The sequence below is a fragment of the Danio aesculapii genome, chromosome 22 (assembly GCF_903798145.1).
Source record: "Danio aesculapii chromosome 22, fDanAes4.1, whole genome shotgun sequence".
NCBI classification, from domain to species: Eukaryota; Metazoa; Chordata; class Actinopteri; order Cypriniformes; family Danionidae; genus Danio; species Danio aesculapii.
The window spans coordinates 8,877,131-8,902,099 of NC_079456.1; the positions used below are offsets into that span (position 1 = coordinate 8,877,131).

Genomic DNA, 24,969 nt, shown 5'->3' on the forward strand with positions numbered 1-24,969 from the left:
GTTTAACGTCTGAACAAGTTTTTTTGTTTAAAGGATGGTTTCTGTGAGTAGCTGGAGAGTTAAATGTTGATGTTGTCACAGTGATTGACACTGGTAGGTGTGTCTTCTCTCATTAAAGTGAACTCATCCTCTCGTTCTCGTATATGACATCATCTTCATGTAACAGTGGTGTTTCTTCATGTAAAAGTTGTGCTTTTTCAACTGCTAAATTCTTCACTTGTTGTCTTTTAGAAACTGAAACAAAAACAGCTATTAAAAGATCTGAACATCAATCTTTCATTGTAAAGGAAAACTAATGTCAACGTCTATACGTCTATAACTTGTGTAACATTGTGAGATAACACATTTGATTAGAACATTCTAGTATTTTCTCTGAACTGAAATTACATTTGTTGTATTTGTTTACAAATCTACAGTCTAAAGGTAAAGCTTATCATTTAATATTTCTAAAAACTTCTTACTAGCGTCAGAGTATACATTTTATTTTAATGATGAGAATCTAAAGTACACAATGTTTAAAAAAAGCAAAATCTAAATATAACACAATTTAATTTTATATTGATTATTTATAGAAACAGCAGTTTCTACATTTTAAGTGAATTTAAAATTAATAAAGACAGTTTAATCTGTGGAATAAAAGCAGTTTTAAAAGAATCATAGAATCATTATCGAAGATAAACTGGGGTAAGGTGTTTATGAAAATCATGTAAAAGACAAATACATTAATATTTAGGTTACAACTACATTCCAGGACAAATAGGGATTCATTTTACAGCATAAATTTTCTAACTGGGGGGAAAAAAATGAACTGTATCTAAAACAAATGAGTATTAGCGAATTTATATGCAAAATGCATATCGATAAAAGTTGTCTTTCTACATGTCCCCAAAAAATTCTTAGTAAAATGATATTTAAATGCTTTGATTAATGATCACATTTCTAAAAAGTTAAAACACAATGTAATGCAATACACATGAATGATTTAAACGAATAATATAATAACTTTCCTATTTATCCATACAAAAATGTGTATAAAATGTGATAAAGTACATTTTACAGCGTTAAACACTTTGTAATTAAAAATCCTTCTCACGCTATTGTCATTCTTAAACAACAACAAATCTTAGTTTCAGTTTGCCAAACAATTCCAGCAAGAAGCAAATTGTGTCTGCAGTGGAAAATGATAACATTAATTAAATGTATGAAGACTGAAATGATTCGCCATTTAACAGGAGTCTGTTCATTTTCAACTGAAATGCTTGAAGAAGAAAGAAAAAAAAGATCTATGAGCAGGACTTCAAATACTCACCCACGAAGGAAACAGTGAATCTTTTTTCATGGACTGCTGAGTTGCTTTTCTTGACCTTTAGTAGATAAAACCCAGCATGTTCACATCTGACGTTCCTGATGGTCAGAGATCCAGTCTTCTTGTCCAGATCCAGTGCGTCTCTGAATCTCCCACCTGGACCATCAGATGTAGAGATCTGCCCATCTTTGATTTCAGCTATGGGAGACTTCTTATATTCAAACCTCCATTCTACATGATCATCCTTCTGTATTTCTGCAGCACTCTCCAAAACAGCTCTCCTTCCCTCCTTGACTCTCACTTTCTCCTCTTCATGTCACAAACACAGAGAAAAACAGAAATACAATCATTATGACAGAAGAGTAAAGTTTTATTGAACACAAAAAAAGAACAAACAGAGGTAAAGGGGACATTCTAGCAGAAACGTGCAAGTTCTTTTATGGACTGAAGGTTGATATCTATAAGTTGTTCTGTAGAGGAATGTCATTCATTTGGTTCTCAGATTGTTCTTCTTTATTAAAAACACTTCACACTGTACAAACTCTGTCTGCGTCCTTGTCCTCAGCGTAATTGAACCTAAAGCTTTAATAGTTTTGTTACGCTAAAAACTGTTATTTAGGGAAAAACTTCAGAAGTTTAAGTTGTTATCCTTCACATCAATTGATTAAAAACATGGGATTATAAATTCCACAAATATATAATACGAATAAATTCACAATTGTCTCCATGTTTCTGTCAGTCCTGTCATATTTGCATTAAATTTAACATAAAATGGGTGCAATACATGTTTGAGGCTATGACTCCAAAGTGACATAATTTGATGGAGAAGCTGTCAGTGATCAAGTATTGGTTTTATCATTGAATTGGGTGATTTTATGCATTATTTTTTTGAGGATGACAAGCTTCAGTAACTTTTTTTATGAGTGAAAATGTACATTTCTGGTAGAATGTCCCGAATATGAGATGCTCATAACTCTACTATATTAGAACAATATCGTAGGTAATTTCATTTAATTCAATTCAATTCAATTCACCTTTATTTGTATAGCGCTTATACAATGTAGATTGTGTCAAAGCAGCTTCACATAAAAGGTCACAGTAAATAGGAACAGTGTAGTTCAGTTTGTAGTGTTTAAGTTCAGTTCAGTTTAGGTCAGTTCAGTGTGGTTTAATAATCACTACTGAGAGTCCAAATATTGAAGAGCAAATCCAACGATGCGCAGCTCTATAGATCCTGAACCATGCATTTAAGACCCCACTAAATACTAAATATTCCTATATTCTGATAATTAAGTCCTGGAAACATTGAAATGGCTGCGCCTTTAGTGGTGCTCACACTTCTGCTTGACACATATAACACCAAATGCATAACAGATTCAGTTTCACAACATACCTGATCCCTCCTTCAGGGAACAAGGGATGCATTTGTAATTGAGACATAATAATTGGTTATAACAGTATAATCAACTACTTGCAAAAATAATATTATAGATAATATAACATTAATCTTTAAATGCACGAGAAATACTCAAATACTCACCATTGACAATAACAGTTAATGTTTTGACATGGATTGCTGAGCTGCTATTCATGATCTTTAGTTGATAAACCCCAGCATGTTCACGTCTGATTTTCCTGATGGTCAGAAATCCAGTTTGCTCGTCCAGCTCCAGTCTGTCTTTGAAAATCCCATCAGGACCAGCATATGGAAAGATCTGTCCAGTTTTGATTTCAGCTATGGGATTGTCATAGTTAAACCTCCATTCTATCTGATCATGATTCTGTATTTCTGCAGCACTCTTTAAAACTGCTGTATCTCCCTCCACGAATGTCACTCTCTCCTCTTCATGTCAAAGAAACAGAGAAATACAGTCATTATGACAAGTGTGTAAAGATTATTGGACACAAAGATATCTAAATATTTAAATGTGAGACAAGAACAAACTGCAGAGGTAAATATGAGATGCTCAGAACTCTAATATATTAAAACAAAACAAAGTGTACATAAAAGAACATGATAACCTTAATCTTTAAATGTATGAGAATTCATAAAACAAAGATCTTAACTCACCCTTGACACAAATATAGAATGTTTTGACAAGGGCTGCTGAGCTGCTGTTCATGGTCCTTAGTTGATAAATCTCATCATGTTCACGTCTGATATTACCAGCAGTCGATAATCCAGTTTCCTCTTCCAGCACCCTTCCAATACATCTGCGTCCCAATAACCACTCAGGAAAGATCCGTCTAGATTCGTTTTCATCTATGGGAGACTCATCGGTGTTAAACCTCCATTCTATCTGATCATGTTTCTGTATTTCTGCAGCTCTCTGTCAAACAGCTGTCCTTCAACCCCAATCAAAATAACTCTCTATATATTTTTTTCAATGCTGTTCAATTAATCTAGTGAAATTGTTTTCAGATCGCAATATGTATCACAGAAAACAAATTATTGCAATGCCAGTTTTTTCAAATATATCATGCTGCTCTACTACAATTATATTTATATTAATTTATGTACAAAAACATAGCATAAGTCATTTTTAAATGGATAATGACACTTTAATTTGTTCAATAAAAGCAGTTTTAAAAAAAATCGTAAATAAAAAAAATCTTCTGAGACTAAAAAATAAATATAAAATTAATAATGATAAATATAAAATAATAATAAATAAAATTAATAAATATTATAAACACAGTATAAAATACAGGAAGCTATTTGTGAAATAAAGATAAATACATTACTGTTAGGGTTACAACTACATTTCAGCAATGAATAAATAATGATGGACTATTATTGCTATTTTCAAAGCCTATCAGTACAATTAACACCATTGAGCTTTTATTTTGTTCTAATCTGTAACATTTTAGTAAGGCAACCTTCAACTTTCAAACTGGATCAAAAAATATTGAAGGTAGTTCAAAACAATGGAGTGTAAAACATCTTGATTTTAACCAAATTGAGCACAACATTCAGACTGGTGCAGAAGCTGATATATAAACATAGTTTATATAGTTATAATTAGTTCTATGAGTATTACCAATTTCTTACAAAATGCATAGAAATCTCAGTCCTTTTTATATGTCCTCAAATAGTGTGTTTGTCAGAAATTCTTTGCTTAATGATCTAGTTTTAAAAATGTTAAAAATGTTTTAATGAAACATTTGATATTTAACCCATCTGCTGGGTTTGTCCATACGTTTCCCTGTATAAAATTAGGCTTTACAAGGTTAAAGGTGAAGAGAATAACAACACTTCGTAATAAAATAAATCACTCAGATGATCTGTTTTTCAGTTTCAGAAGGACCTGATTATGATTAAGTCTTCTCACAATACTGTCTTTCTAAAACAACAAACTGTCTTAGTTTCAGTTTGCCAAACTATTCCAGCAAGAAGCAAACTGTGTCTGCAATTGAAAATGATAACATTAACCTTTAAATGAATGAGATCTTCATAAAACCAAAACTTCAAATACTCACCATCGACAATAACAGTGAATGTTTTGACATAGGCTGCTGAGCTGCTATTCATGATCTTTAGTTGATAAATCCCAGCATGTTCATGACTGATGTTCTTGATGGTCAGAAATCCAGTTTGCTCATCCAGCTCCAGTCTGTCTTTGAAAATCTCTTCAGCACCAGCATATAGAAAGATCTGCCCAGTTTTTTTTCCAGCTATGGGAGACTCGTCTGTGTTAAACCTCCATTCTATCTGATCATCAGTCTGTATTTCTGCAGAAGTCTTTAAAACAGCTGTCTTTCCCTCCATGAATGTCACAGTCTCCGCTTCGTGTCACAGAAATAGAGAGAAACAGAGAAATACAGTCATTATAACAAGTGAGTAAGGTTTTACTGGACACAAAGAGATATAAATATTATATAAATGTCAGAACAAGACCAAACTGCAGAGGTAAATATGAGATGCTCACAACTCTAACATATTAAAACAAAAAACAATATTCTTTTACAGTTGTGCATTATTTCTGATTAATCTACACATTTTTGCAATGACTCCACTAAGTACGTGTTCTGCAATGTTGAGTCTGGATTAAGGTTGTCCAGAAGCTACGGTTCAGAACACCTAAGTTTTAAATCACAGAAAAATGTAATCATAATAGCTTTAACAGATATTAATAAATATATTTATTAATTTATACAATGAAGACTACACAGTTTTCTTTTACATTTGATTATTCAGTAATTTACCAGAAAACTGTGACTCTGCAGAAAACCATAAACATTATTTTATTATATCTTTGCTCTCTTGTATTCATGTAGTTTGTGATTTGTTTATTATATGTTATGCAAATGCACTAACAAAATCACCCCAATTAAAATAACTCTATAATTGTCTTCCAATGTTGTTCAATTAATCTACTGACATTGTATTCAGATCGCAATCTATATCACAGAAAACAAAATATCACACAGTGTGTTTTTTTTTACAATATTTACACATTTCTAAAAACGTAAAAAAAATAAAATAAATAAATAAATAATAAAAATAAAAATAAAAAAATAATAAAAAAATAAATAAAAATAAAAAAAAATCACATTTTATATTGACAATTCATGCACAGAAACATAGCATAAGTGAATTTTAAATAGTTAATGACACTTTAATTTGGTGAAAACAAATAAATAAATGAAAAATATGGATATAAATATCAGCCATCTCTCTTTATGTCCCCAAAAATGTCTCCGTAAGATATAAGATATTAATATCTTATTATACATAAGACATTTAAATGCTTGGTTTAATAATCACATTTCTAAAGAGTTAAAACACAATGTAATGCAATACACTGGTGATTAAAATAAATAAATAATATTTGTCAATACCCTGTATAAAATAGGATAAAGTAGGCTGTACAGGGCTAATGTTGAACAGATGAATACTTGATGGTCAATATATCTTTGCTCTCTTGTATTTATGTAGTTTGTGATTTGTTTATTATATGTTATGCAAATGCACTATCTAACAAAATCACCCCAATTAAAATAACTCTATAATTGTCTTCCAATGCTGTTCAATTAATCTAGTGACATTGTATTCAGATCGCAATCTATATCACAGAAAACAAAATATCACAGTGTGTTTTTTTTACAATATTTACACATTTCTAAAAACGTAAAAAAATGATTGTAATGAAAAACATTGATGCTTTAATATTAATAACAATAACAATAATAAATGTGTTTCATATTTAACGTATCTGCTGAGTTTGTCCATTCTTTTACCTGTATAAAATTAAAATATGATAAAGTAGGCTTTACAAGGGTTAAAGGGTTAAAGAATAACAACACTCTAATAAAATAAATCACTAAGATGATCTGTTTTTCAGTTTCAGAAGGACCTGATTATGATCAAGCTTTCTCACGATGAAGTCTTTCTGAAACAACAAACTGTCTTAGTTTCAGTTTGCCAAACTATTCCAGCAAGAAGCAAACTGTGTCTGCAGTGGAAAATGATAACATTAATCTTTAAATGCATGAGAACTTCATAAAAACAAAGACATCAAATACTCACCATTGAAAAAAGGAAAAAAAGTCGAGCACCTATTCCTGATAATAAACTGATAAAATCCAGCATGTTCGCGTCTGATGTTCCTGATCGTCAGAGATCCAGTCTTTTTGTCCAGATCCAGTGTGTCTTTGAACATCTCATCATGAGCAGATGTAGAGATCTGCCCATCTTTGATTTCAGCTATGGGAGACTTATCGGTGCTAAACCTCCATTCTATATCTTTGTCTCTCTGTATTTCTGCAGCACTCTCTAAAACAAATGACGTTCCCTCCATGACATTTATGGGCTCGTCTTCATGTCACAGAAACAGAGAGAAACAGAGAAATACAGTCATTATTACAAGTGAGTAAAGTTTTATTGGATACAAAGCAACAGAAATATTCTGTAAATGTGAGAACAAGAACAAACTGCAGAGGTAAATATGAGATGCTCATAATTCTAATATAGAAGAACAAAACATTGCGAACAAAAGCAGTATTCTTCTATACGTGTGCATTATTTATGATTAATATGTACAGTAAATTGCTGAACTGCTTTATATTATCATTCATGTTCACTATAATATTGAATAAAGTGAGGAAAGCACAACGTAGACGACAATTACTATCATTATTATTATATTTTATGCACTCTCCAACAAAATCACTCCAATCAATATAACATTATAATTTTTTTCCAAGGCAATTCAATTAATCTAGTGGAACTGCATTCATAACACAATATAAAACACACACACAAAAAAAAAAAATAATAAAAAAATAAATAAAAAATAAAAAATGTCAGCAATGTCAGCCAATGTTGCAATGTCAGCCAATGTCATGCACAATTACATTTTATATTGACAATTCATGCACAGAAACATAGCATAAGAGAATTTTAAATGGATAATGACACTTTAATTTGGTGAAAACAAAAAAAATGGATATAAATATCAGCCGTCTCTCTATATGTCCCCAAAAATGTCTCCGTAAGATTTAAGATATTAATATCTTATTATACATAAGACATTTAAATGCTTGGTTTAATAATCACATTTCTAAAGAGTTAAAACACAATGTAATGCAATACAGTGGTGATTAAAATAAATAACTAATAATATTTGTCAATACCCTGTATAAAATAGGATAAAGTAGGCGGTACAATGCTAATGTTGAACAGATGAACAATACTTTGTATAAAATAAAGAAAAAATCACTCAGTTTCTGAAAGACCTGATTGTGATTAAGCCTTCTTAGCATATTGCCATTCTAAAACAACAAACTGTCTCAGTTTGCCAAACAATTCCATCAAAAAGCAAATTGTGTCTGCAGTTGACAATAATAACATTAATCTTTAATCTTAAATGTATGAAGACTGAAATGATTAGCCATTTAACAGCAGTATGACCATTTTCAGCTGATTTACCTGATGAGTAAAACTGTATAAAAATGCATAACCAGATCTTCATAACGTAAAACTAAAAAACTTTGAATACTCACCCACAACAAAAACATCATATCTTTTTTCACAGACTGAGCTGCTACTCGTGACCTTTAGATAATAAAACCCAGCATGTTCACGTTTGATGTTCTTGATGGTCAGAGATCCAGTCTTCTTGTCCAGCTCCAGTCTGTTTCTGAACATCTTATCAGGACCATCAGATGTAGAGATCTCTTGTCCATCTTTGATTTCAGCTATAGGAGACTTATTATATTCAAAGGAGTATTGCACTTTATCATCACTTTTTATTTCTGCAGCACTCTTTAAAATAGCTGTATCTCCCTTCATGACTGTCACTCTCTCGTCTGCATGCCACAGAAACAGAGAAATACAGTCATTATGACAAGTGAGTAAAGTTTTATTGGACAGAAAGTGACAGAAATATTCCGTAAAATATGAAAACAAGAACAAACTGCAGAGGTAAATATGAGATTCTCATAACTCTAATATATTAAAACAATACAATGTGAACATAAAAGCAGAACTCTTCTATACATGTGCATTATTTATAATCTGTGGAGTAAATTACCCTACTGCTTTAATATAATATTGAATAAAGCCTTCATCAGCATTGTCCTAAAATCAAAAACAAGCCCTGTTCTTGTCTTAGGACAACTTTGATTACATTTTTTGATCCACTTCAAACCTTGAATAGGGACTACTATATATTAACTATTAAAATTCAGTTCTACACCGCATTATGGGTCAATTAGTCTGATTTCATTTCACACATTTTTTAAGCATTACAATATATTGTAATATAAAATGTATGAAAATATATCAGATTATATTGTATCATAAACCGTATCGCATTGCATATTGTTTCCTGAGGTCATTGCCAATAGCAGCTCTACCACATTGTGTGGTCACTCTGCAAGCTCTTGCCAATTGTCAGCAAAATAGAGAGAATTGGCTTTAGGTGTGGTTAATTTGATTAAATCTCACACTTACAGATGCTGTTTGAACCAGTGTGGCATGTTCATTTCATTCACAGAGGCAGGTTACCTTAAACTCTTCGTTCAAATGAGTGTAAATCTGTGTTCATTTTAAAGCACAAACAGCTCACCGTTGACTTTAATACAGAACATCTTTACTTCAGTGGTTCTTCTGCTGCTGCTGATGATCTTCATTTTAAAATCTCCAGTGTGTTTAATAGTGATGTTTTTAATGGTCAGAGATCCAGTCTCCTGGTCCAGATCCAGTCTGTCTCTGAATCCCTCATCAGTATATGTTATATCTCTGGTCACTCCAGTCATTTTTCCCATTTTTGCGATTATATCATCTTTATCTCCAAACATCCACTGGATCTCATCATCACTCTCTATTTCAGTGTCAGGCTCTAGAGTGACAGAGTCTCCTTCCTGCACACACTTAGTCTCCGCTTCATTTGTGACCGCAAAAAAAAAACAGAGAAACAAAATGTTAGCATTAGATCCAGTAAACAGGTTGGTGTGTTTGGAAAGAAAAGAAATAAACATTTATGGACTGTGACTGAAAGTGGGTGTGCTTAATTTGATAAACCCTCACTGAGGCTGGCTGATTCATAATGTGGAGTGTTGACTTCATTCACTGAAGTAGGTTACCTTTGTAACTCTTCATTTAAATGTGTAAATCTGTGTTCGTTTTAAAGCACAAACAGCTCACCTTTGAATTTAATACAGAACATCTTTGTTTTAGTGCTTCTTCTCCAGTTGCTGATCTTCACTTTAAAGTCTCCAGTGTGTTTAATAGTGGTGTTCTTGATGAATAGAGATCCAGTCTCCTTGTCCAGCTCCAGTACGTCTCTGAATTCTTCACCAGGATATGTTATCTCTCTGGTCTCTCCTGTCATTTTTCCCATTTTTGCAATCAGCTCATCTTTCTCTCCAAAAGTCCACTGTATCTCATCATCTCTCTCTATTTCAGTGTCAGGCTCTAGAGTGACAGATTCCCCTCACTGCACACACTTCGTCTCCGCTTCATTTGTGACCACAAAAAAACAGAGAAAGAAAATGTTAGCATTAGATCCAGTAGACAGGTTGCTGTAATTTGAATAAAAAGAAATAAACATTCATAGACTGTGACAGAAAGTGGGTGTGCTTAATTTGATAAACCCTCACCCTCACTGAGGCTGGCTGAACCATAATGTGGCATGTTAAACTTAATTCACTCAAGCAGGTTACCTTTGTAACCTTTTGTTTAAGCGTAAATCTGTCTTCATTTTAACGCACTAACAACTCACCTTTGATTATAATAGAGAAGTTCTTTGTTTTAGTGATTTTTCTCCAGTTGCTGATCTTCACTTTAAAATCTCCAGTGTGTTTAATAGTGATGTTCCTGATGGTCAGAGATCCAGTCTTCTGGTCCAGCTTCAATCTGTCTCTGAATCCTTCACCAGGATATGTTATCTCTCTGGTCTCTCCTGTCATTTTTCCCATTTTTGCAATCAGCTCATCTTTCTCTCCAAAAGTCCACTGTATCTCATCATCTCTCTCTATTTCAGTGTCAGGCTCTAGAGTGACAGATTCTCCTCGCTGTACATGCTCTTCATTTGTGACCACAAAAAGCAAAACAAAAAACAAAAACAAAAAAAAAAACAAAAAAAAGGGGGGGGGGGGGGGGGATGTTGGCATTAGATGAAGAACTGACACCAAATCATTTATTAAAAAAAAATTGTCCTTATGTAATACATTGTTTATCCCTATGGAGTTAAACTGTATTTTTTAACATTAAATGTATATAAACTTTGCATTTCTATTCTATTCAAACTCTGCATGTCTATTCAAAGTCATTGGTTTCAAAGTTTAGTTCACTTCCAGAATCAAAATAGTTTATTTTGTTATCCAAGATCATTTTGGCAACATAGAAGTCCATTATAGGGATACAAATACTGTATGTTTTCCTTAATTTCTTTTCACTAAAGAAAAAAATGATAATTTAGTATGACAAGGTGGCGAGTAAAATATCAATATCAAATTTAATCTAAAATTCTTGCCAGCTGGTTTTTTTATCTCATATTTATCTAATGTTTATTTTTTTTCTCATTTGACATTAAATTTGCAGTCACCCTACATTGTGAGCAAAAGTTTTCTTGTTCAAGTTTGTCGAGGGGTTAAATCCCTCAACCAGAGCTTTTTTCAAGACACAATTTTCCCCTGTGAAAACGGCATTGACAGCCAATCATTGTAAAAATGAACAGATTCCTGTATAGATAAAAATTAATTTCAGTTTTGTTCACACACACACAAAAAAAATACTATGTTTTTTTAATCAGCATTTAGAACACTCCCACTAAATGTAGTTCAATGCGACAATGTTACATCGCAAAAAAAGTACAGTGCAACCTTGGAATACAAATAAATCTTTTAAGCTTAAATGTACACTTTTATACTACTATTTAAACCAATGGGTTCGACCAATTTGACTGCAACCAAAATTTAAAATTTAAAATTTGTTTGTTTTTCTTGAGCACCAAGCCAGTTTCAGGTCAGAATGTTGTTGAGGTAACCATATGAAACATCAAAGCATGTTAAACATTAGGAAACTTAAATTGTGTGAAATTTTATTTAGTACTGCCTCAATGAATTTGCTTTATGTAACATAGTTTTACATATTCTTTGTGAGACTGAATTATAGCTGTCTGTAAATTCTATGTCATGTTTTCTTCTTGATCGTAAATGTGATAAAGTGCTGTTTTAGATTTTCAATTTCCCCACAGAGTGAAAGATCACTGGAAAGGTCACTGTTGTAAAGGTGAGTGTAAACTAATCAACTGTAAACTTCTGGACAGACTATTCAAACTTTTTTTAGTAATTCAGCCACATTACCGTACTTCGAACATAAACATAAATACTCTGAAAAACATGTGCTTTTAATGATCCTATTATTTTCTTAAATAATATTTTGCTAAACTTTTACACTCGTGTCACAAAATAATTGTTTTCTCGGTTAAACAACTGTAATACTTACTAGTACATTTCTGTTGTACAAAGATCTTGCGGCAATAGTATAAAAAAAGCAATATAGCTCCAGCTGCACAGACGTACAGTAGAACAATAAAAATGACAACATTTCTTGTTACAACAGCTGATCCTGAAATTATATTCAAAGAAAGGATTGATTACTCATGACATAAGCCTTTCACATCAGAACATTGGAATTATTCACAGTGAATAATAATTACTCGCCTTTGACAGTAACAATGAACTTCTTGTATGCTATCTGTTCATTGCTGTTGATCTTCACTGTATAAAGTCCAGCGTCTGTGTCTTTCATCTTCTTAATGGTCAGAGATCCGGTCACGTCATTCAGCTCTAGTCTGTGTCTGAATCTCTCATCGGTATTATAATATGGTGGATTCTTCGTCTCTTTATCTTCTTTAGCAAGCAGTTTTCCTTCATCTCCAAATCTCCACACTATTAGCTCATCTCCATGCAATTCAGTAACATCAGTCTGAAGAACAGCAGAAGTCCCTTTCGTCACTGACATGCTATTCATTTCAGCTTTATGAGCTTTAATAACAGATGGAACCTCTGGAAGAAAAAGATTCACAGAGCTACATTAAACAACAAAATATGAAGTTTTATAACAATTAGTTGTTGCAGTTTAAAAATTTTATACATTTTTCTGTAAGCATAGTATTCTTGCTTGGGCTTAGTTTAAGTTTTATTTTAATTTATTTGATACTATTTTCATAAGTGTACATTTTCAAAGATTTTTGAACAAAACTTTAAACTGATCACGCTTGTAAGCCAACTATTTATTCTTTCAAAAGCCATGCACTGTCAACCCTGGGACCTTATATAGACAGGTGTATGCCTTCTCAAGTCATGTCCAATTAACTGAATTTACCACAGGTGAACTCCAATTAAGCTGCTGAAACATTTCAAGAATGATCAGTGGAAACAGAATGTACCTGAGCTCAATTTCGAGCTTCACGACAAAGGCTGTGAATACTGATGTACATGTGATTTATATATGGGTTGGGCGATATTGCAAAAGAAATTGTTACAATATCATGTTTCATATAATTTGATATCGATAATTATTGAATTTCTATTAACAATCCATTTAGGTATATCAGGATTTTTTTATCCACTATATTAATTTACCAACATTATTAAGGCAAATAGTTTTAATGGTAAAAAAACAAAAATATTTAAACAAAATATCTGATCTCTTTATAATAAAATAAAGATAAGTGTTAAAGAGACTCTTAAACTTGATAAATAAAATGTTACAAAGTGTGTGCAATGGTAGTGGTAGATCAACATCTGTAAGGTGTGAAAAATGATACAGTAAACCTCAAACTCTGTCATCAAAACAAATTATGATGATCAAATCTGAGCTTTCAAGTAAAGGAACCAACCATTATTAATTAAAAACATACTGCAACATCAAACATTGTGAAGTTGAATGACTATATTGCCCCCTATGCTAAAAACATTTTCAGATGGGGAGCTAGTGGCTGGGATGCAAAAGAAAAAAAAAACAAAAAGCCACTCTGACGACATTCTTACATTCTTGTTTATTTATAATCTCTTCACTGCTGCTATACACCACTCATTTTCACATGTGTTGTTATTTTGACCCGAAGTGACAAGCGCGAGCGCGTGATTTCCTTCACCCTTTTCTATGGCGTCTCACGTAACTAGACGACCATATGCAAGCTTATGGAGGAAAGTAAAAAATGCTGCAGTGTTTGGTTGCTCTGTCTTTGTCTGAGGTAATTAGGCTGCTGTGACTGAAATGTGTATATTCCATACAAAGTGTAAAGCAGATTGGTGAGCTCTACTTGCATGAATTGCGGTGTGCTTGGGGCATTTGGAAAAGTTAAGATGTTTTTTAACTAGCTGTACCTGGAAAATGCGCACGCATAATGTGTGCGCTGCTTGCACACCATGTGCATGTAGTGCAAGTCACGCACCTTCATTGAAAAGACAAACTTACACCCTAGGCTTATTGGTATTCCTTCTAAAGGCTGATTTATACTTCTGCATCAAGTGCATGCGTATGCTCAGGCGCAGCCTATGCGTGGTTGCATAGCCCTCGCCATGGCCATCTGTCACATTGATGTGCACCTCTTAAAAAATTTAACGATGGGTAGCGCAAGCACTGTAATTGGTCGGCTTTGTAGCAATGACGAGTGTGGGTAAAGGTGAGATCTGCGCGAGCACGATGGAGCGAATGTTTACAAGTGTGTCTCATGAAGGAGGATGTTTTGTGTTTACCTTATGATTAAAGTTGTTGCATGTCCGCCAATTCAGCCTCAAAATGAGCGAGTTTGATCCACTTATACATTAAGGAAGCGTTCAGAAACAACAAAACATTAGCGAAGAAACTTGACAGAAGAAAATAAACACCTACTGCCAGCTAGCGTTTCTGAAGTGTTAATGCAAAGGAACACACACAGCGCACAGAAGTATAAATGCACAAATACGCGCATTGCATGCGCCATGGGTTATACTGATCACTCGACACAGAAGTATAAACCAGACTTAAGGCGCAATCTCAGCAGCCACATTTCAACAAAACTGAAGCCTTCATACCAAAACTTCACGCCAAACTTTTTTTTTGCGTTATTGACAATGGTGTTCGGTCAATAAAAATCGATACCGATTTTATCGGCCAGCCCTAATGCGCAGAGCATGAGCAGAAGCAGCAAGCAGGATTTCACATCAGCGGCATCTGACACGCACACCTGATTCACGGCTGTTTCACAGATCCTTCTGTTTCTATTTACTTAATGCTGAAGTCTGTATTGTGGCGACGCAGTGGCGCAGAAGGTAGTGCTGTCACCTCACAGCAAGAAGGTCGCTGGTTCGAGCCTCGGCTGGGTCAGTTGGCGTTTCTGTGTGGAGTTTGCATGTTCTCCCTGCGTTCACGTGGGTTTCCTCCGGGTGCTCCGGTTTCTCCCACAGAAACCGAATTGGGTAGGCTAAATTGTCCGTAGTGTATGAGTGTGTGTGGATGTTTCCCAGAGATGGGTTGCGGATGGAAGGGCATCCACTGCGTAAAAACGTGCTGGGTAAGTTGGCGGTTCATTCCGCTGTGGTGACCCCGGATAAATAAAGGGACTAAGCCGAAAAGAAAATGAATAAATGAACGAATAAAGTCTGAATTATTATCCCTCCTGAATTTCTCCCCGCAATTTCTGTTTAATGAAAAGCAGATTTTTTCAGCACATTTCTAAACATAATAGTTTTAATAACTCATTTCTAACCTTATTTATTTTATCTTTGCCATGATGACAGTAAATAATATTTGACTAAATATTTTTTCAAGTTACTAGTATTCATCTTAAAGTGCCATTTAAAGACTTAACTCGGTTATTAGGCAAGTTACAGTAATTAAGTTATTGTATGACAGTTGTTTGTTCTGTAGACAATCGGAAAAACAAATATTGCTTAAGGGGGTTAATATTATTGACCTTAAATTATTATTTTTTTTTTATGTAAAACTGCTTTTTTACATTTAAATTTTCTCCAGGTGAAAACGTATTATGGGAAATACTGTGAAAAATAATTAGCACTGTTACACATAATTTGGGAAATAAGGAAAAAAATAAAATAAAAAAATTGAAACATTAAAAAAATTTAAGTCACAGGAGGGTGAATAATTTTGACTTTAACTATGTTAAAACATTATTATTAAACAACAACACTTAAAAAAAATTTTACTGGGATGGCCTTCACAAGAGAATACCTGTTCAATGATTCAGTGGATTTAGATTTTTGAGCTGTTGTGTGCACACAATTTAAATATGGATACAAGATTTATTTATTTTTTTTAGTATCTTTTTAAGTTACAGAACCCACTGTCTGGGTCTAGGAGTTTGTTTGTGGCAAATCAGCAAAAAATAAGGCAAAACTAAATTTTAAGCAGCAGCAAAATCAGTTATTTTAGCCCGCAAAATTCAGAAAAAAAGTCCTGCAAAATCCTGGAGGAACAGATCGTCTTAACATCATTGGGTGACCATCTATTTAGCAAGTAGCATTACATTCAGAATTTCAATATCAGTAGAGTCTCATTTCTAATTGTCATGACATTCAAATTTCATATAAATCAAATATAAATGGATAATTCAGCTATACAAAAAGGAGCATGTTATCACATTACAATCAAAAGCAAAAAAAAGAAACTTTAAAAATGTACTCACCACAGACATCAACTTTAAAGCTCCTTTTTAAGGGAAGCCCACGGTGGTCGATCTGTACTTTATAAAGTCCAGAGTGTTTAGTTCTTATATTGATGATGGAGAGAGATCCAGTCTGATTCAGCTTCAGTCTGCCTCTGAATAGCTCATTTAGTTCAGGATATGATATTTTATTTCTATCAATTTCAGCAATGGTGGAACCTTTGTCTCCAAACTTCCACTGCACCAGAATAATCCCATGTATATCCTGATCGAGGTTCAAAGTGACAGAATCTCCCTCCATCACTGACCTCTTTTCATCTACATCAGCACCAAACACACCTGCACAAAAATAAATATTTATATATCTATTAAATTTATACACGACATGTCCCGCCAACTTTTCACAATTCTGTTTTTGTGCGACTCCCATATGAATCGTTCAGCGATTAATTTGTTCCCAAACCCGTCCTTAGCGAAAAGCTAATCTGCGCTGATTGGTCCAATGACAGCTGTTGCGATTGGTCAACAGTGTTCAGCGCAAGACAGAGTGAAATTCCCAGCACGGCTTATCAACAATATTGAAGTAGTCAGAGTGCAGAGTGTATGTATGAGCAAAGGCAACAGTCTTCCGCATTTCAGACCCATCTCCAGTCACCCACCCATTTTGTTATTCCTTAACTGAATTAAGGTGTCCTGTCCCACCTACTGGGTGATTTTAATTTGAAACCTGTACTATCTTTAGATTAATTACAAGTAATTACAAAATCTAATACTGAATTAAAATGCAATATTCTTCATGTTATATTTTACAATTGTAAATACATGGGAAAATAAATACATTAATTTCCCCTTTACCCTTAATAATAAAAAACTTTGTTTAAAATTATATGATCCATTTACTTGTATTATCTTTGACTAATATTTAAATTGGCTTGATGATTTGAAAAAGTGTGACAAAAGTGAAAAAAAAAAAGAAATCAGTAATCGGCAAGCACTTTTTCACATTACTGTTGACCTCATTTAGTAGTGAACTTCTGCAGTGACATCTGCAAAACACTGACCTGAGCTAAACTGCACTTCAACGGTGTCATTTATACTAAACTGAACTGAAGCACTTTAAATTTAACTAGAACTAAACCAGCATTCTCTCCTGCCTACCTGACTTGTTAAAACATTGCACAATTTGAAATATTCTGAAAAAAGAAATATTTGTTTCTCTCTTTTCTATGTTTACATTGTAAAAAGCTCTACAGAAATAAAGATAAATTGATTTGAACTCGACTTCACTTACTGTTAGGGCTGGGCGATAAAATTGGTATCGATAATTAATGACCGCCATTGTCAAAACTATAGACTGTAAAATATATGGACGTGATATCCGTGACGTCACACATAGGTTTCTGAACACTGCAAAAGAAACTACAAGTAGGCACGGCCAACCGTCGCCATTTTGTTCGTGCGTCATTGCACCCACGGCGGGATACCAAACAAGTGCAAAGAGGCGGAGAGTGAGCGGAGCTACAGACACCTGCTGGCACTTTGCTTAGACCTGGCAGACACACTTTACTTTGGGAGAAACGCTTAATACTCTATTACCTGCGACTCGTTTGTGTTCTGACCACATGTGCTTGGCTGTACACTATATCAATAAATTGTTTAGCCTTTCAAAAACACTGTAGTAATACATTGAGCCACTAAACATTGCTCTTATGACGTTTTTCTACAGGAGGAAAACGCAAATTACTTCCTAACACTTCAGATATAGTGTGTGTTAGTAAATGCAAGACTATTGATGAACTCCAGCATAACACTGTATGATAACGCTTCAGAGGACTGATCTAGAGCCTACAGCTAATCAATCTGTCACATTCTGGAGTGCTTTACAGGTCTAAAGAAAAATATAAATTATCTTAAATAAAACAAATACATTTATAGAGATGGTCTACAAGTATATAACTTTACTCACATGGGAAACGAGGCCACATGAATGGTTTGTGAGCACAATTAAGTGCACACAGCATCCCATATCATATGAAATTGTAAGAAATAAGTCCAAAAGGCAGCTGACGGTGTAAAGCCACATAAAACAAAACAAAAATACGATGAATCTGCCGAGATCAGTGGCTAATCTGCCGGATTCAGCTGAGGTAAAGTGACGGCAACCAGCGAGACCTAGCTGTCACTCAAGTGGCCACACCCTTAATTATGCAAACTTAATATAACCTAATATAAAGGAAATGGATGAGTTATAAAAAAAATTCACCCCCCTCACAGTTGTCATGGAGGGTAATAATAGCTATATGAACCCAAATCGTTCTTTGTACCAGGCTGTAAACACCTTTTTTTCTGCTGTAAAGTTGGCCATTCTAACAGTGGGCTCAATTGCAATTTGCTCTATTATGGAGCCAGGACTAGCGGAATTTTGATGAATTGCAGTTTCAGTTACTTCCGTATTGGCTTCCCGAGGGAGAGCGGGAGGTTGCCGCTTGGTCAAAACTCATTAAAAAAAAAGGTTTGGTATTAGGTTTTGGTATGAAGGCTACAGTTTTATTAAAATGTGACTGCCTATAGCTAGGGCTGTGACGGTCACCGTGACAACCGCGTCACCACGATGGTTGTCCATTGCCACTGGCGGTATTACGTGACGTCACGCACTTTAAAACACAAATTATAGTTATGTCGCCAAGTATTACATTTCTGTTAGGATATAACATTAGGCACGATTCAGTTCAAGTTCAACCATGAATCTTGTTGGAAAACAAAATCTTACATCTGGGAATATTTTGGATTCATGCAGACCGAGAAAGGTGAACAAATTAATTTGGATTAAGCTTTTTGTAGGGTTTGTTTAAAAAAAATGTTAAAAAGTGTTGAAGTGTGGTTTAATATTCACTGCTGAGAGACCAAACACTGAAGAGCAAATCCATTGATGCGCAGCTCCACGGGTACTGAACCATGCAAGCTAGTGGCGATCGACGGCGGCGAGGAAAAAAAGCCACGTACTGTATAATCAACTCCTGTCTTCTAAACACAAACGCCCAGCTAGTCAGCCAGGTATCGCAGAGGCTTTTTCAAAAATGGCCAGATACAAAAGAGAAAGTGATCAATGGAAGACATTGATGAGAAATGGTGCAACATATTTGGTAACTTAGTTAAGAACGCGCCGCTCCGCAGTGTAGAGAAACCTGCTTTCTGAGAAATGCGGACGGCGGAACAGAAGCAAGAAACCCTCTCTTGCACGGTTGTGAAAAAGTATCTGTGCATTTGTGCTACAAGCACACCGTCTCAATGTGCTGCTATTGCTGCAAACATTATAACCCCAATTATGTCTTCACTTAAACCGGACAAAGTCAACATGTTAGTTTTTCTGGCAAAGAATTTAAAATATGAATAGAAAACAAGGTGGAGAGAGAATACTCTGTTTTAAACATCTGACTAATATTGTTACTAGTAGGCTAATATTTCTGTACCTCTTATAATTATTTATATTATTACTGATTAGAAAAACGCTATTTTAGCTAATTGTCAAGTTCTTAAAAATTTAACATTTAACCTATTATTATACGGTTTCAAGAAGTTAAAGCTATTTAATATTTAACTACAATATTTATTAGCTGTATTGTGTTGTTTGATTAACGAAAGTTAAAAAATAGACACGTATCTTTATACGGTTGTTTTATTAATTAATATTTAGATTTTTTATAAATTATTCCTTAATTTTTACATAAAAGGTAAATTAACTTAGGTAGGCTACTTTATTTGTTGGTGGTACGGGAGGAAGATTTTTGCCAGTGGATAATGTTCTCACTACTTAAAAAAATAAATGGATAAATAAAATAACTTGCAAAAAAGATACAATAAAGAAAAGGCATGCTCTTAATCATTCTTCATAATCTGATTAGTGCATGCAATAAACCTATATTGTGCCGACAAGAACAAGCCCTAAAACAAAGTCTAGAGAGAGAAGAGTTATTAATATGCAATTAATATTAGTTAATTTTAATAATCATAAACATGGACTGCGCTGTATAATAAACACCTTTACAATGTCAAGTCTACAGTCTTCTCATTGAAGAACAGATAATCCATGTTATCGCCATCTCCCCAGCCAGGTTTTCATCAGTTTTTTCTTCTTCTCGCTACAAACAATAAAGTATGGCTATAGCAGGCCCGGCGCCAGAATGTCATACCTGAGGTGGCATCTTAATGCCATATAGGGGGCATTTGACTTTGTGATTTCGTTTCCTCTTGTTAATTTCATTTCTATTTATTCACTTATTTATTACTTTGCATTACTTATTGACTTAAGGCAGAAATATACTTTTTATAGTTAATAGTATGCAGTTTTGCTATTAGGTACTGATTTCATCAATGAAGGTTATGCAACAATACTATTTATTAACGCAATTGGATCATGGCTTCAGCGCCAGACCAGTGGTTTGAATTATATCTTACTCTCCTTATTTGTTTTTGTTAAAATTCCATATATTTTTAAAGATTATCATTATGCGGCAAATCCCCTTTACTCATGCACTATACCCAGTTCATTTATGGCTAATTTGTACAAATTCATACAAGTTCAGTTGTACGAAATTGTACGATTTTAAAAAGGAGGTGTGGCACCTAACCCCACCCCTAAACCCAACCATCATTGGGGGATGAGCAAATCGTATTAAATTGTACGAATTAGGCACTAAATCAAAAAGTTACGAATTGCTGTGAGATTGTGTTGGTAAACTTGACTTCGCATTTTTAAGTGTCCTAACTTGAGACTGCTGCAACATAATGGGATGTTTCTTATTACAACTGTTAGCAATGTCAAAATGAAAGCAAACATTAAAAAGGGTTTTGCGTTTTATCAATTGTATAGCTTAGTTTTAATAATGTTAATAATAATGAATATAATAAATTATATTATTAATTATAGTGCAGACTACTGTGGGACCGTGCAGTGTCCATCAAAACATTTTTATGAGGTTACACTAACATTAGACCTAATCCCTAACTGAAAAACGAATGTGAAAATGACAGACTGTTGTTTCTCTGCTAAGATTAATTTAACAACAAATTTATTTTGCTCTTAATGCAAAAAAGTGCATTCGATCGACCCCCTTATGCAGCCAAACAAAAAATATATGAAATAATATTTTTAATCATTTAACTGATACCATTAATCGGTTACAAACACACCCTTTCGATTAATGGTTAATCGATTATTTTGAGCATCTCTACTTATAGCATTAGAGTCAGTGCTCAGTATTAGCGATCACCATGACAAGGAATCTATACTCGGTATCGGCTGAAAAATCCTGATCGGAGCATCTCTAGCTTTGACCCAACTAGGCTGTCAGAGCAGCAATACTCCCCCTGGCTGTACAAGACTGATCTTGGTAAGTCAGTAAATACACCCTTAGGAAAAAGAAGTATACTTAAACAAAGGTCAAGTATAAAAGTATACTTTATTTATTAAATATAAAATAAGCCCATCAAGATACACTGCAGTGACAATAGCTTTTATACTTTGTGGATAATAAAAAATATATATAAATAAATGTCCATTTTTAGCTTGTGCAGTTGTACAGTTCAAATAATTGTTCAGTTATTTACTGCTGTCATTAAAAGAAACAAATTAACACCATGACACCTTGTGTCATTGAGAGAACAGCCGCGCCAAGCCACCCCATCTCCTCATCTCCATGTCAATAAATTTAGCCCTTTAAGAATTTCTTTATGTCTGCAGAACAAATCACTGTTGTCCAATGGCTTTCCTATTTTTTCTTTAACATTTAAATTTAGTCATTTAGCAGACGCTTTTATCCAAAGCGACTTACAAATGAGGACAAGGAAGCAATTTACACAACTATAAGAGCAGCAGTGAACAGCTCTATAGGCAAGTTTTAGGTGTGTAAAATCTAAAAAGCAAAGCATTAGTAATGTGTTTTTTTTTTTTTTGAGAGAGTACAGTTAGTGGTATAGCCAGAGAGGCAGTTACAGATTAGGAAGGAAAGTGGAGACTAAATAGTTGAGTTTTTAGTCGTTTCTTGAAGACAGCAAGTGACTCTGCTGTTCTGATGTAGTTAGGGAGTTCATTCCACCAACTGGGCAGATTGAATGTGAGAGTTCGGGAAAGTGATTTCTTCCCTCTTAGGGATGGAACCACGAGGCGACGTTCATTCACAGAACGCAAGTTTCTGGAGGGCACATAAATCTGCAGAAGAGAGAGCAGATAAGAAGGAGCAAAGCCAGAGGTCGCTTTGTAAGCAAACATCAGAGCTTTGAATTTGATGCGAGCAGCAACTGGCAGCCAGTGCAAACGGGTGAGTAGCGGAGTGACATGTGCTCTTTTGGGTTCATCAAAGACCACTCGTGCTGCTGCATTCTGAAGCAGCTGAAGAGGTTTGATAGAATTGGCTGGAAGCCCGGCTAGTAGAGAGTTGCAATAATCCAGTTTGAAGAGAACAAGAGCTTGAACAATGAGTTGAGCTGCATGTTCAGTAGGCTTGTGCCGGTATTCGGTAATGCGATAAATCACGGTAATGAATATGCACGATATTGTTATCGCGGGCACTTCAAAATACCGTGAAAAATAATAGATCCGAATTTATATTCTTAGAACGCGCCTTAGCTTATTTTCCATCAACCGCTTGAAGAAACACTGCGTATATGCTGCGCAGAACTGATGCGCACTCTGATGTAAACAATCCCCACATGTAGAAGCCCTGTGCGCACACAGCGCGCGCCGCCGCTGCCACCGCACTATAATCCTCACACGAAGAAGAAGCATGGCGGAAGGAGGAACGCTGCCGACAATTTATCCCCCTTCAGCTTATTTTCCATCAACCGCTTGAAGAAACACTGCGTATATGCTGCGCAGAACTGATGCGCACTCTGATGTAAACAATCCCCACATGTAGAAGCCCTGTGCGCACACAGCGCGCGCCGCCGCTGCCACCGCACTATAATCCTCACACGAAGAAGAAGCATGGCGGAAGGAGGAACGCTGCCGACAATTTATCCCCCTTCAGCTTATTTTCCATCAACCGCTTGAAGAAACACTGCGTATATGCTGCGCAGAACTGATGCGCACTCTGATGTAAACAATCCCCGCATGTAGAAGCACTCTGTGCACACAGCGTGCGCCGCTGCTGCCACCGCTCTCTAATCCTCACACGAAGAAGAAGCATGGCGGAAGGAGGAACGCTGCCGACAATTTATCCCCCTTCAGCTTATTTTCCATCAACCGCTTGAAGAAACACTGCGTATATGCTGCGCAGAACTGATGCGCACTCTGATGTAAACAATCCCCGCATGTAGAAGCACTCTGTGCACACAGCGTGCGCCGCTGCTGCCACCGCTCTCTAATCCTCACACGAAGAAGAAGCATGGCGGAAGGAGGAACGCTGCCGACAATTTATCCCCCTTCAAAAAAAAAGTCAGAGGTTTGGAAATATTTTGGGTTCCAAAAAAATTGCTGATCGAAGACGGTTTCCCTTTGCACATTCACTTTGATATAATTGCTCAAGTTTACTTTTATATTGTGTATTGTTTTATTTATATTTATTTGTATTTAAATGTTTGAAGTACCTTTAGTTAATTAAAAAGTTATTAAAGTTACTAAGTTGACGAAACTGAAGTTTTTCGTGTTTTTTTACCTGTTTCTCTAGTAAAATTACAATATCGTGATAATACCGTATACCGTGATAAAAGCTCAATCAATTAATCGCAGCATGAAAATGTGATACCGGCACATGCCTAATGTTCAGATAGGAAGGGTCGGACCTTTCTGATGTTATAGAGTGCGAATCTGCAAGATTGAGCAGTTCTAGAAATGTGGTCAGAGAAGTTTAGTTGGTGATCAATCGTTACTCCAAGGCTTTTTACCATTTTGGATGCAGTAATGGTTGCCCCATCCATCTGGATTGAAAAGTTATGGTGAAGAGTCGGGTTGGCAGAAACTTCAAGCATTTCCGTTTTCGCAAGGTTAATTTACCATGATTAATCTATAGGGACTTTAGACTGAATACTAGTATCTTGCAAAAAACTAGTAAAATATTATGTAAAACATATAATATAATATTGTAATCATTGCAAAGACTAGAGAAATTAGTTTATAAAACTTTTGAAAACAAAATCTGTTGAACAATAGATTTACATATTTGATGCAATACCATTTTTTCTTTAAAACTTCACAAGAGGGCTGATAATTTAGTCTTAAGTTGTATTTCCCTTTATACCTTCTAATGCCCTCTATACAAAGTCTGAAATGACTATAAAAATGGATCACTTGTTCAATAAAATGCCAAAATCTAGGGACATTCCTAGCAAAACAAACAAACAAACATTTGTGATGACCTGTCACTCAAAAGCATCTCGCTATAGCTACTTAATTTATAATTTAGCCAAGTGAGATTTCTTGAAACCTTTCTTGCTGTATAAGCAGTTTATTTTGTCATTTTTTAACACTTACCACTGTTGAATATACACATTTGTATTTTAAATACACCCTTTTAAACAATGAGCTGTTTATCTTCTGTGATTGTG

General features: G+C 34.7%; 2 protein-coding genes across 2 annotated transcripts in view; both read right to left on the reverse strand.

Annotated features, from left to right (window-relative positions):
• On the reverse strand, positions 1-10,245 carry LOC130215475 (uncharacterized). The gene is made up of 9 exons (XM_056447281.1): positions 9,957-10,245; positions 9,379-9,693; positions 8,312-8,617; positions 6,837-7,124; positions 4,787-5,092; positions 3,378-3,569; positions 2,847-3,149; positions 1,310-1,615; positions 1-234 (listed from the first exon to the last, which is right to left on the reverse strand). Exons 1-9 carry the CDS (start codon positions 10,150-10,152, stop codon positions 113-115), a joined length of 2,334 nt encoding a protein of 777 aa, XP_056303256.1. The 5' UTR covers positions 10,153-10,245; the 3' UTR covers positions 1-112.
• LOC130216624 (uncharacterized) overlaps positions 10,169-24,969 on the reverse strand; it is a 23,732-nt gene continuing 8,931 nt past the window's right edge. The window contains exons 2-5 of the mRNA XM_056448515.1: positions 16,450-16,767; positions 12,479-12,823; positions 10,534-10,836; positions 10,169-10,268 (exon numbers count right to left, since the gene is read on the reverse strand). Coding sequence (XP_056304490.1) covers positions 10,246-10,268; positions 10,534-10,836; positions 12,479-12,823; positions 16,450-16,767 — 989 coding nt within the window. The 3' untranslated portion in view covers positions 10,169-10,245. The remainder of the gene's footprint in view (positions 10,269-10,533; positions 10,837-12,478; positions 12,824-16,449; positions 16,768-24,969) is intronic.

What these genes read in the sequence shown, in the direction of transcription:
- LOC130215475 (XM_056447281.1), bottom strand. Translation starts at nt 10,152, where the DNA reads ATGGGAAAAATGACAGGAGAGACCAGAGAGATAACATATCCTGGTGAA. An exon ending in ATTCTATATTTGTGTCAAGG is followed by an intron (nt 3,150 to 3,377) that starts GTGAGTTAAGAT and finishes TTTGACATGAAG; the next exon opens with AGGAGAGAGTGACATTCGTG. An exon ending in ATTCACTGTTTCCTTCGTGG is followed by an intron (nt 235 to 1,309) that starts GTGAGTATTTGA and finishes TTTTTGTTTCAG; the next exon opens with TTTCTAAAAGACAACAAGTG.